The sequence below is a fragment of the Acinonyx jubatus genome, chromosome C1 (genome assembly GCF_027475565.1).
Source record: "Acinonyx jubatus isolate Ajub_Pintada_27869175 chromosome C1, VMU_Ajub_asm_v1.0, whole genome shotgun sequence".
NCBI classification, from domain to species: domain Eukaryota; kingdom Metazoa; phylum Chordata; class Mammalia; order Carnivora; family Felidae; genus Acinonyx; species Acinonyx jubatus.
In genome coordinates this window covers 103505035-103518545 of record NC_069381.1, presented here as the reverse complement: position 1 = coordinate 103518545, position 13511 = coordinate 103505035, and the positions used below count along the sequence as shown (strand labels likewise).

At 43.7% G+C, this 13511-nt stretch overlaps 1 protein-coding gene across 12 annotated transcripts in view; it reads right to left on the bottom strand.

Annotated features, from left to right (window-relative positions):
• Nucleotides 1-962: 962 nt before the first annotated feature.
• The window catches only part of RPRD2 (regulation of nuclear pre-mRNA domain containing 2), a 103543-nt gene continuing 90994 nt past the window's right edge, over nucleotides 963-13511 (bottom strand). For 3 of the 12 annotated variants that reach the window (XM_027056263.2, XM_027056260.2, XM_053214748.1), the window contains 2 exons: nucleotides 8869-11635; nucleotides 4964-5398 (listed from right to left, as the gene is read on the bottom strand). In XM_027056263.2, the coding sequence (XP_026912064.1) occupies nucleotides 5359-5398; nucleotides 8869-11635 (2807 nt within the window). In that variant the 3' untranslated portion in view covers nucleotides 4964-5358. Of the gene's footprint in view, nucleotides 1287-4963; nucleotides 6662-8222; nucleotides 11636-13511 lie in introns of those variants that run through there. The other 9 variants (XM_027056266.2, XM_053214749.1, XM_053214751.1 and 6 more) reach the window with 6 other exon arrangements.

The window sequence follows — 13511 nt, the reverse complement described above, 5'->3', positions numbered from 1 at the left end:
AAAATCTAGGGACACCTGGGTCGCTCAGTAGGTTAAGCGTCCAACTCTTGATTTCTGCTCAGGTCATGATCTCTTGGTTCCTTGGGGCTGATCGTAGCAGAGGGCTCTGCGCTGATTGGCATGGAGCCTGGTTGGGATTCTCTGTCTCCCTCTCTCTTTGCCCCTCTGTGCCTCGTGCTCTCCCTCTCCCTCTCTCTCAAAATAAACATTAAAAAAAATTTTTTTAATCTTAAAAAAACAAAATGGGTATAATAATAGTAACACTCCCATTTGTCTAGGTTAGTTTCATGTAAATCATGAGTGGTACTCAGTAATGGGCTATAATAGCGACATACCGTTAGAATAAATAAATTTAATAGCTTTGGGGCTGGACCAAAGAATCTACAGAGGGCACTTCTTGCAATTTCTAAATAGTCCTATTGCTTAAGAGGGACCTTAGCGACCTCTTAATTTTACAGATGAAAGAATTTAAGGTCAGAGAAAATAAATGACTTAAGGTCAAACAGTAAGTGCTGATACTAGATTTTGAATCCAAGTTTTTTTTTTTTTTTAACGTTTATTTATTTTTGAGACAGAGAGAGACAGAGCATGAACGGGGGAGGGTCAGAGAAAGGGAGACACAGAATCCGAAACAGGCTCCAGGCTCTGAGCTGTCATCACAGAGCCTGACACCGGGCTCAAACTCACAGACCGTGAGATCATGACCTGAGCCAAAGTCGGCCGCTTAACTGACTGAGCCACCCAGGCGCCCCTTGAATCCAAGTTTTACACTCTTCTACCACACCATGCTATCTCTGACAATAGAATTTACTTCCAGTATACTCCATCACTTCAGAAAGAGGCACCTGACCCTAGAATCTTAGCTTTCTGTTTCCTACACAAGACCTTGCCTCTCACTCCCATCCTAGCTCTCCACTTCCTTTAATCTCTTCTTACTCCCTGTGATATCTAGGACAGAGGACTGGGTATATTTGGTTTATTTTATACAGTAAAAATTGAAACACGGTCACATTCGTGGTAAAGTATGAGGGGAAATGGACTTAGGAGCAGCTGTAAGGTTCTCAGTAACTCCCCTTTGTCCCCTCACCTGGGGGTGGGGATGGTTAGATGGTTCTCAATTTTCCAATGGTGATGGAATCAAGAGTTGTGGAGGAAGAGCTGTCAGAGAAAGCTGTTAAATCTAGGTTTCCAGAGGCCAGAGGTTCTTTCTGGGGAAGGCAGCAGTTGATTTGAGTCACAGGCATCACTCTGGATCTTGGCTCCCTCTCCTGGTATGTTAAGACACCCTGAAATAAAAAAAGAAACAGACAAGACTGTGGAACAGGAAAATTACTTGTGTGTGGGAGGGGTGGTGTGGAGGGCTGGGAAAAGGCAGAGAGGATTTTAAAATGGCGTTCAAAAAGTGTGACAAGCAGAACTTTCCCCATGGCTTTGCACCAAAAGGGTTGGGAATGTTACATTGCAGGTAACAAAATGGTAGGTGCTCAGTATTGAATTAAGAATGTATCAATCACTGTATTGACTTAAAACTCCAAAGGATAAATTTACTGACACATACATTCTTTGATCATTGTACCTTGTCCTCTTTTGTCAGATACTAGAGGGATGGTAGAATAAGTAGGCTACACTGTTACGGCAGCTTCCAGCACTCATTCCTCAAACATGCACTGACTTACTGTATGCAATGCCGTGAACTGAGGGCTCATGGGGATACCCATCAATCAACGACTACATCATCACCTATGTAACTTGTGTTGCAGTGGAGGAAGGAAGGAATGTCAGGAGTTATTACATTTTTCTCCTTGTAGCAAACAAGCCAGCCAGCTAGCAAGGAATAGCAAGCTAGTTAAGACCAATGCATTAATCATCTGTTCTTTTACAATTTCTGGTCTGTGACCACCATGTCTCAGCCTCGGGGAATTTTAACCCACTAGTCTGCCTGGGAAACATCTATCTCTAAAACTTCTCTTACCTTCCACCCAGAATATCACCAAACACCCACTATGTGCCAAGTGTGATGCCTTCACTATCATTTAATTCCAAGAACCCTGACAAGTAATAGCTCTTTTCATGCTCTCTTTAAAACACAGAAAACCCTCAGAGAAGTCAAGCCTCAGTCAATCTGAATCCAAAGCCTGTGTTATGCCATGCCGTGCTGCCTTTCAGTGACCAGAACAGTCCTAATGCATTATGTTTGATAGCAGAGTTCCCGTTTTCTCTCCAGGGTACATCACTTGGAGAGCCAAAGAGGCCTTTAATATAGAGTGGAGAAAAGGGTCTAATAAAAAGCCAAGAAAAGACCCGTCTTACCAGATTTTCTCTGACCAAAGAAGAAATAACTGTTTAGATTTCACAGAAGTCCAGGGAAAAGGCAATCCTCAGTAATGGGTATCCTAGACCATTAATCACATTTTGGGAAATTCTCAGCTTTACTCCACTTTTAGAACATCACCAGTTAGCTAAAGCTTTTGTTGAAGAGGTGTTGTATTTATATTCCTAAACTACATATATGTAAGAATGCTCTCCATTGAAGGTAAAGTACATTTCCACTTGTCACCAGGATCAACACATACCTCCAAATTTATCCCAGCTCTTCACAAAATTTCTCTGTACCCAAGAAGTAGAAAAGATACCGGAGGTAAAAAAGCAAAATTTAAGAGGGTAAAATATATAAAGGTTTGTCATTGTCACCAAATGTTTTTGAGGCCCAGAGAACCAGCCAAGTGGCTAAAAGTAGGTGGTGTGGGGAGATTATATTTACTTAAAACAAACACATAAAAAACACCCCAAATCCTTAGTGATGAAGATGCAGGGTGGGGCCAAGGTTTTACTTTAAGATGCCAGAAAAAAGGAGATAAAGTCCTGCCACATTTGCTGATAAATAAAAAGAGGGAAACTTCCTACCAGGGCCTGGGGATGAGTTGTTTTCGGGAAAAAAAGGGCCTTCAGCTCACCTAGAATCTCTGATTTCCCTTCCCCAAGACAACTCTTGAGTCTGTAAAAGAGAAACAAAGACAGAGCCATCTCCAAGCCCCCTTCCCCTTTAAGTGACCCTGAGGTGTGAGGTAAGGCCAAGGGAAAAAACGTAGCAGTCTCGTTGCAGGGATGTGTCAGCTTAGGTTGATGTTGGAAGTAAAAAACAAAGGCCAAGAGCAAAGTACTCTCAAAGAAGGTCCTAGGTACAGCTCTAGAAGGCAATGTACAACCAAGCCCACTGCCCAATAATCAAGATCTCAAATTAATCCTTTACTGATCTCTACTGCCCTCGGCGATGGTTGGCTGTTTAGCAGACACGGGATCTTATGTGTTGTTTCATACAAGTGGAAAGGATTTCTAGCCATGGGGAGGAAGAAACAGGGAACTGGACGGGGCTATCTCCTCTCTATCCATTCCAACTGAAATACCACAAGGAAAATGTACAAAGTTTCAAGTTCTCTATCTTCTCTTTCCCACAAATTATGTGGCAAGAATAAAGGAGACATAATGGCGATGAGGAAGTAAAGTTGCTATGAATCCAACAGATCCAGGACAGATGGGTTTAGCCAGCACACTTTTGAGTCAAATAAAACCCTGCAGCCTGTGTTTGTTTTTTTTTTTTTTCTTTTGGCACTGCTCACTAGCCCCTCCACCCATGTCTGTATTTTCAACTTTTGACTCTTGCTACAGTGAGAACAAAGGGTAAGGGCAGAAGAAAAAAAAATGATGGTGCCATTAGGTAACTACAGTAGCAATTCCTAAGTAGACCTCAGCGTTATGCCCTTTTCCTCAGACTTAACTAAGCATCAAATGCGCTCTTCCCCAGCAGTTAGAAGCAATTTGGCAGTTTTACACTGCACTTGCTCCTTTCCTTCAAAGCACGCGCTTCTCCTTACTTCTATGGGGGTTGGCGGGGGGGGGGGGGGGTGGGTGGGGGTGGGGGGGGTGGGGAGGGAGAAGAGGATGTTTACTTAAGAGCTATCTCACTTGCGTGAACCTCTTGTAGCTTTGTCTATGCAGTCTCAGTGAGTTATTACTCAGCAATTGTGAACAGCAGCTGACTGGACATGTCCATAGTTACTCATAAACAAGTATGAGAAACGCCCCAATACCCCAAAACCCATTTGGATGATGTTTGTGTTACTGCCTACATACATGAGTGGGTAACGCATCCCTCTTCTACAGAGTGCCTTAAATAAAACAATTCAGGGGTTTGAAGTTGTGCATTTTCAACATGCCCAGAAAGGCAAATGTGGAAGTCTAAAAGCTGTTGATTCCTTGGGGGTGGAGAAAGAAACCAATTGGGCAAGTCAAAGTGCCAAGAAGGGATAAGGAAAAGGGTGAGCCAGATTCCAGAAGCAGCCAATACAACTGTATGCCCTACCTACTGGGTGTATTCCTAGGCTGCTATTTCTGAAGTGTCCAGTGACGTGTAGAACTTCACGTAATGAAGGTTGCTATTTAGAACCTTTTACCCCGCCAGTGACCTAGGTGGGGTCCAGATGTGGTGACTCTCTCTTCACCCCTTAAAGCCAACATTCCTTTTATTAAGCTTCACTGGGGTATGAAAAAGGGATACGGCAAGAGAGGGTTAAGTGTGGCTTATGTATGACAGACTGCCATTCACAGCAAGAAGGGTAGATGTGGGAAAAGAATGAACCAGAAGGATCCCTACCACCACCACCCCAACTCTAGGCTTGCTTCAAAAATGCTTCTTCACTCACAACTGTACAACTTTTTGAAGACATACACAAATACTTATCCATACAGTATATCCCACTTCATTACCAACCACTCCCTTAACATCTTGATTTTACCCCACCCATCATCCCCTTTCCAAAACTGAATTACACAGAGGATCAAACAGAAAACCCACACGGCCATGAAGATCACAGAGGCTCAGATTGCCTTCAGTGACACCGAGCACTGGAAGTCAAAGGGAACACTTGGATTAAGATCAGTGTGAGAGGGGGAAGTCAACCACACAACAAAGGAAACCATACTTTATTAAACTGGAAAACAAAAACATAATATTGGGGACAAAGAGATTAAAAAAAAAAAAAAGAATGGCTGGAAGACAGGCAAGTGCAAGTGGTCACAAGGAAGGGACAAGACGGGTGGTCTGTGGTATCTGTGCACCTCAAATGTGCAGGCACACACCCCATCCCCTTGACCCCCGTTGCACTTATACCAAAAGCCAATACAATCAGATCTTCAGAGATACATCCAGGCCTTCTTTCTGCATCCTGTAGCTGGTTTCACCTTCAGCCCTGGACAGTCATGTAGGGTCTTTGCTGGAGAAAATTTAGACTTTCCAACCATAGGTCTGCTCCACAAAGCAGCAGTTTCAGCTCCTGAAGAAGTTTTCTCTCCTAGTTGTGCTCACCACGGAAGCCAGGAGACCCTGGTCAAAGCCCGAAATCTCAAAGAAAAATGTCAAACCTTCAGAACTAGTTATTTTATTAAATGATATTAATACACATTTCAAAAGGATTTCATTGTTGTTGCCTCTAAAGCATGTACTTGTTTTGTTTTCCACACTGAACACGTGAGAATATCATTCAACATATCTAATTTTAATCTTAACAGGCACCCCCACCCATTCAAAAAGGGGGGGGGGGAGGAAAAAAAGGGGCAGAAAGCAGTATTTTACAGCGGCTTCAAAACAATTAACAGCTGAAGCTTAATTCTGCATGACCCGATAACTTCAGGACTGATAGTGAATATTCTGCAATTAGGAAGTTTAGCATATTCACATTATCCAGATAGGTTAGCTGTACCATATATATCACAAACGTTGTATTCCTGGGATCAAAAAGGATAAAAGTCCTACTCTCTTATCATTTTACCCTCCCTGGCATCAAACCAAAATCCATTTATGCTCACCTTTTGGGAGGGCAGAGAGAAATAGGGAGGGGGCTGTCATCTAAGCTGACTGGAGAGTAAACTCTCAATACTTAAGGACTTGATTTCTGATACTATCACTGCGTTTTAAGCAGTACCAGCATATTCACGACCCCCCCACCAATTCTCTGTCTGTGATTTTACAGTGAGCACCAAGGACCTTAGTAACAACTTCGCATATTCTGATTTCATATAAATTATGTCCTTGCCAAGACACACTATGTTATGCTTTCTTTAAAAAAATCTTGTTTATTATATTTTTAAACTCAGGTTGAAATACAAAAGTCAGAGCATGGGCGTGGAGTTTTAAATCACAGACACAGAAAGAATAAAACCCCTTTGTTTCATGTTATGAATACCAGAATTGTCTTTTTTCACTATATCACATATATACACTGTCATCTTCATTTACTGCTGTAGACAGACTTCCTTAAAGTTAACACCCGACAGTCACATACAAATCCTCCCGTCCATCCTGAAACAAACTCAATGAGGATTTTGTAGCTTAAAAAACAAAACACCCCACAAAAGAGCCCAACCCTTAAAAGTCCATCTTTTAAACTGTACAAGGTCTTCCTTTCATGTATTAGTCATCATGCTTTTGAGGACAATCACCCTGCCCCAACATTTAGGAAGCCACTTTCCTGACATCTCCACATTTTCTGATAAAATCAAATGGTCAGAGAGCCTTTTCAAGTAAACGTTACTTTTAGCTTAAACAAGAGCAGCAGAAAGAATTCACATTCTTTTATTCTAGAATGAAAAACATCCCACTTAATTTCTGCAAAAAAAAAAAAAAAATCCATTTCAGTTTTGAGTCAATTAGAACTCTCTCCCCCCCTCCCCCCATCCCCCCTTTACTCTTCCTTACACTTTTCCCTAAACAAATGTCTGAGGACTCAACATAACTATATCATTTCTTTGCTTTGCTACACTATACACCCCACTCCACACAAAAGGTCATGGCATCATGCATTTTTGTGGGGGGAGAGCTATAGGGCGTAGAGTCTCGAGAGGGTCAAAGACACAACAGTTGGCTTAAGACCAGAAATGCATCAGGAAGATGAAGGACTCGTGGCCTCCTAGCCACAGAGCACATGGCGAGCCCAAATAAATAACATGGAATAAATTACACAAAAACTCCCAAACTATGACGCACACCTGGTTTAAGCTGCTCTTGATCCGAAAAGCAAGTTTATGCTGACACAAAGCGTCATCTTCTGTCACTATGTTGTCCACTCTCCCCCATCTTTAATATTTTACTAGAGGAATCCAAAGCAATCCCTATACTTCCTACAGTTCTATACTCACATAGAAGAAAATATGAAACTTGCTAGGATTCCCTAAAAAAAGAACACATATTGTTTTACTCATCTAGCTGGATATTACCAGTGTGTATACCTTGGGGTAAGACACTAAATAATATAAAATAATAGTAAAGCAGTATTTGCTTTTCAGTGTTCCTTGATATAAAGTTATAAACACTCAAAGCGTACTGATTGTCTTTTTTCCCAGTACTAGTTGTGGAAATATAAAGAAGCCTTTCAGTTTGGGGAGAAGGAAAGCAAACCATTCTTGTGTAAAATGACTAAGGGCAGAAACATTCTTTATTTCCTAGGGGAAGCGGAAGGTGGGGATAAGGCTTGAGCCTTGAAATGTGACAGGCTGCTAGCTGTAGAATGGGGGAAATTTGGATTTCTCAGGTCCTCCTCTGTAAAGATATGTATACCCACTTGTCACTAAAACACTTCTGAAGAGGTAGAATGTATAGAAAGATGCTATCCAACCTCCTCCTTTGAAATACCAAGAACAGGGGTAAATGCAGGACTAGGGTGAAGAGGAAAGAAAGATGCAGGTCAATAGTTCCCTTTCCCTACTACTCCACCTTTGCTGAAAACCATCAAGCATCACTTAACATTTGGGAGGCATCATGGTAAAAAATCTATCTCTTACATTAAAAAATTCAAAGGTAATATTTCAGTTGCGCCTTTATTAGCAATTGTCAACTGTAGTGACTTTTCTTTCTGGCCAAAGCAGACGTGCAAACTAAGGGAGAAAAAGTCAATCAAGAAAGAATAGCAGGAAGCATGAGCTTGGTTGCAGGACGTGCCAAGCTATAGAAGTCTCCCGTTCGCATTTATGAGCGATGGGCAGGTCACACGGCACCGTTACTGGTTCCTGTCTCTAACTCTAACATTGGAGGCACACCTTATTTTAACCTGGAGATTATATTTAGCCCCCTCTCTTTTATTCCAAGGATGAAGAGTAATAATTTTTACTAGGATAGAATGACACCTGTATCTCCTCAAAGTTCCAAATAGTCCTTTAGAAAAAGAGGTTCATTTCTTTTTTTTTTTTGGTAAGATTTTAGGAGAAAGGTAAAGAACCCAACTTCAATAGGTCTTTAAAAAACAAAACAAAACAAAACAAAACTTCAAAGGTCCACGGTCTCCCACCTATTTCCCCTTGCAACATCTCTCGGCTTGTCAGCAGGGCACAGAGCATACAGGAAAGGGAGCCAAGCTGGTCACAGTAGTTACTCAATGGGAGAGAGAAGGGGAAAGGGATCCTTCCATTGACTACTTGATAAGCCAAGCCCAAAGAACATCCCAACATTGCACGTTATTCTCTGTACTGATGGAAGTTTTATTTCAAATGTAATACTCTTCAGTAAATGGGTAAGAGTTGTTTTCCTCCCCACCCCCTCAAACCCCCAGCCAAATGAAGTGGCTCTGGTTGTGTTTCTTTGCCCCCCAGCCTCTGTAAAATACAAGTAGCTTGGGTTAAGTGCAGTGGGAGAGCAGACTGGATGGAATAGTGAAATGCAAGCATGTTTGGCTTTTTAATTTCGAAGGGAGGCCCTTTGTCATTAAAAAAAAAAAAAAGATCAAAGGAAGGAAATCAAATAAAAACAATAATAAATCAAACTCCTACTTCCAATGCTCTCTAGACTGTTCAAAATGCTTTTCCCTTGGTTTCCATCAGTACCTGGGAGGGAAGAATGGGCGTTTTGGTGCAAAGAACGGAGGGCCCCTAGCAAAAGGTGGCCTGGGTCTCTTTAGACTGTGGAATGGGTCTCTGCTGAGAAAAGGTTCCCTAGGCCGAAAGTCTGGCCGGGGATTCCGCAAAATCATACCACTCCGGTTGATGGCGTCTCTGTGTGAGGGACCCAAGTGGGGGCCACTGCTGCTGTTGCTGCCTCCCCCACCTCCTCCTCCATGGGCTGGGCCCAGGTGCTCCAGAGAATGGGAGGGTAGGCTGAGGCTCTCTCGTACACGGCTAAGGCCAGGGCCGTTGAGGTCCCGTTGGGTGGGGCCCCCATGGTCCCTGGGTCCTGGGAGCACCCCAAAATGCTCAGCCAGGGTCCCTTGAAGAAGGGAACTATGGTCCTTGGGAAATACTGCCACAGCTCCCGCCACTCCGTGCTCTGCCAGTGGTGGAGCTGGGAAGGGTACAACCCCAGAGTGGTCAACAGGGGGTGGAGGAGGAGGAGGAGTAGAAAAGGGAACACCACTCCCACCACTGCTGCTATGTTCCCCAGGGGGTGGAGGAGGGGGTGGGGTGGGGAAAGGAACTCCGCTGTGCTCTCCAGGAGGAGGGGGTGGGGCAGCATGGGCCAGGGCCGCCTCCTTTGTGAAGGGGTTCGAAAGATCCACTGTGGGTAGATGAGTGGGTGCATCTCGAGAGAAGATACCCCCATGATCCTTAGGAGGGGCAGGTGGGGCAGATGACGGCCCCACTGGCTCTCTCTGGAAGGGTGTCCCATGTTCCAAGGGGGATGGGGGGAGATGATGCTCAAATGTTGAGTTGAAACTGTTGGAACGGAAGCTGCCGACACTTTCCTGAAATTGGGGTGCCCGTTCCTTGTATGGTGCTGCTTTAAAGCCAGTGAGGCCTCCGCTGCCCCCACCCCCAAGGGATGCCAACTCAGAGGCACTTGTGGGGCCATTGTCAAAGGAGCTGCCTGAGGTGCTCAGATCAAACCAACCCACCCTTGAAGCCTCGCGCCCGTGTCCTCTATTTCCCTTCCCAGGAACTCGGACGGACTCTACGGTCTGTATCGGCTCCCCTGACATCCTCCTATTGGATGCGTTATGATAACCCAAGGTTTCTATAGGGGCCCCCTTCTCTTCGGTGCTGTCAGGCAAGTCTAAGCAGGAGGAGGAGACTCGGGTTTCTATGCGGTAGTGCTCTTCTTGCTGCTGCTGATCGGTGGCTGTCAAGCTGGGCTGGGCGAGGTTTGACAGGCCGACACCATCACTTGAAGTGCCCTTGCTGGGGGCCTGGCCAAAATGCTTATCATCCGAGGGCTTTCGCGAGGCATTTTTAAGCATATTCTTAAACTCAATCGTCGACGTGGTGGAAATGGTGGGGGCCAGGACTTTCTCCACGCCTGGTGTGGGTGGGTGGCCCGTGGGAGCGGCAAGGGTATTCTGCGGAGAGAAAAGGGAACGATGTGGGACTGGGTGAGGAGGCTCTGGGTACTGCTTCTGCGGCAAACCGAGATGCCCAGTGGTAGACTGAGACAAGCTATTGTGGTTGGAGTCAGGGGTGAAAAATGAATCATTCTTACTCGGTGACGGTGACCGGTCAGACCCCGGTTCACTCCCTCTTATGCTGAAGGCACCAAATAGCCCGGGGGAAGAGGAGAGACGGTCACAATTCTCACTAGAGTCCAGGAGAGCCCTTACAGATGGAGGGAAGGCAGACTTTACCCCGAATTCTTGGGCCCTGTGGCTATAACTGGAGAGGATTGGCTGGTATTCGGTGGTATCAGAGAGCTTGCTTGACTTCAGGATAGACTTGGCCGGCTTCTTCTCTAGGTTCATCATGGCAGAGGGTGGAGGCCCTGAGTATTCAAAATCTCGGTAATCCTCATCTTCCTGGAAAGAAGTATCTGGATAGAACTTCTCCTGTGAAGAGTCCATCAGGGAAGATGGCCTCTCCATTCCATCCGAAGGCTGTTTATAGGGTGATTCACTGCCCAGGCCAAAAGGTCGATATGTAGATACAGAATTGGAGAGTTCCCGGGGGTAGCTTTCCTCTCTCCCAGGGGGTGGTGATCTTGTACTGCTGGGTGTTGAGGAACCAGGGCTAATGATCTTAGAAAGCAGGGACATGGTGTCTACACTGCTGGATGTGGGCTTGTCCATCATCTCATCCTGGGTGGGCGTCCCACTCCGTTCGTCCCGCACAGGGGTTCCGTCAATGTTGTCAATTGACGTGCTAGTAGGGCCACGCTGGAAGTCTGAGGGGTGGCTTTCTGCTGGGGCACTGGACCCCAAGCTGCTCAGGATTGGGATGTTTAAGTTTAAGCCACTGAAACCAGGATTACCTTTTAAGAAGTTGTGGATCTTCATTTCCAGGCTTGGAGAGGTGGACTCAGACTCCAGCTTTGGCTTGGAGATCTCTGAAGATTGGCACATGGCAACTTCAGTAGGTGGGGCAGCAGGGCTAGTACTGTGGGTTCCTGTAAACCCCATAGAGTTGGATGGTAGCTTAAAAGTAGTGCTTGGGAGCCCTGGGCTTTGCCCAATTGAGGCCTTGCTAGCTGATGTCGAAGAGACTTCGGAAGTTGATGAATTAGGAGAATAGTTGAAGCTTTTAGGAATAAAGGATTGGGTACTGGAGGACAGATTTCTTCCTTTGATGCTAGAGACTGTGGTGTTTGCAGGGGAAGCTGAAGTGCTCTGGGATGCAGCTTCGCTGGCTGGGACTGGGTTCCCAGTAACACTCTGAAGTAAAGATGACAGGCCTGTAGAAACAGAGATTAAAGGAGTTAAAAAGAACAACTGCCTGCCCTACAATTAAAACAATGTAGGCTAATCGGATATTCTCATTCATTCCAGCGGGAACCAGATAGACATTAAAATATGAGGCCAAAGAGAATCCAGACCAAACAAGCAATGGCTAAATGTCATAGAAAATACTGGACCTATTTCTCAATATAAAGAGAGCAAATTACTGAAATGTTTCTAGTACAGTCATCAAACAAGTCTAACACAGCACAATAAAAGACAACAGGAAAGGGAAGATTTTAGTGTCAGAATCATTCATAGTTTAAACAAGACAAAGCAGGAAGAGAAAGGAGGCAAATTATCCTTAAAATAATACTTTAAGCCAGTATTTCTTAACATTTGATCTGTGGAACTGTTTCTGTAAATGCAAATAGATATTCCTTTCTAGCCTCTGCAATTGTTTCTAGTAAGTTAATGAACACTGTTATTTATTCTCAAGAGAGAGATCACGTATGCACATTGCTGAAATTTGTTTGAACAGGACACTTTTTTCAAGCATCTCTTGCTAGACTTTGGGGAAACAATGGTTTTGCTATCATTTTTGGTTGTAAAATGTAGCAATAGTAAACATGCAAACACACACCCCAAAGACTTACAAAGCTAGATCATATTATAGCTTGGAAAATTTAAGAATTATTCATCTACCCAAGTTGACACTGATGAGATTCAACCCTACTCACTGATAGACAAAACCTCAGAAGCTCTGAGAAAGAATTCTTTGGGGTAAAGGCTGAAGTCCACCAAAGCAAACTGCTCCTCCTGTAGAAAACTTTTTAGAAAAATACTTGACAAAGAGATAAAAGGAGGTCCTATAAATTCAATCATGTGTTGGCAAATTTACCCAATTTCTGGTCATAAATGAAAACCTTTTGGGCATACTTCACCCAGATTTGTAGCTTTTCGTCATACACTAAAACTGTTCCTTCATAATGGTGTGATGAAAGACACCAGTACTTTATATGGTACTTTACTTAATGATTCTTCAAGATTTCAATTTTAATCCATATTTACCAACAGACTTAAGCTCTGAAGAATTCTGAGATTACTCCATCCTTGGAACATTAAAAAAAAATTTTTTTTTTAATGTTTATTTGTTTTTGAGAGACAGAAACAGAGTGTGAGCAGGAGAGGGGCAGAGAGAGGGTGACACAAAATCTGAAGCAACTCCAGGCTCTGAGCTGTCAGCACAGAGCCCGATGCAGGGCTCAAACTCATGAACCGTGAGATCATGACCTACACCAAAGTCGGACACTTAACTGACTGAGCTACCCAGGTGCCCCCATCCTTGGAACATTTTTAACTGCCATAAAGTTATATATTTAATGGTGCATGTTATCCAAAATTCACTAATATCTGAGTAACAAATATTATTTCAATTATCCTGCTGAAACAAACAAAAAACATGTTTCATTTCCAAAAAGTTCTCTGGCTATATAACTTCCCCCTCCTAACAGTTTGATTTAATTCTTAGCAGCCACTGTTCATACCAAAATCAGAAGTCCTCAAGCACTAGAACATGACATGACGTCATGATTTTTAAGATATTTCAGCATATCTTTCAGATACTGTGGGATTTCTTCAAAAGATCATCTTGTTAAGATAGACACTACTCAGATTTCTGATAATAGGTGATATAGTCCCTTACCACTAAATATTAACATTGTTCTTTGATTTTTTTTTTAAAGTTTATTTATTTAAGAGAGAGTGAGAGAGGGAGAGTGAGAGAGAGCACGTTGTCAGTGCAGAGCCAGACTCGTGAGGTCATGACCTGGGATAAAATCAAGAATCAGACACTTAACTGCCTGAGCCACCCAGGCACAGCACCTTTCTTCA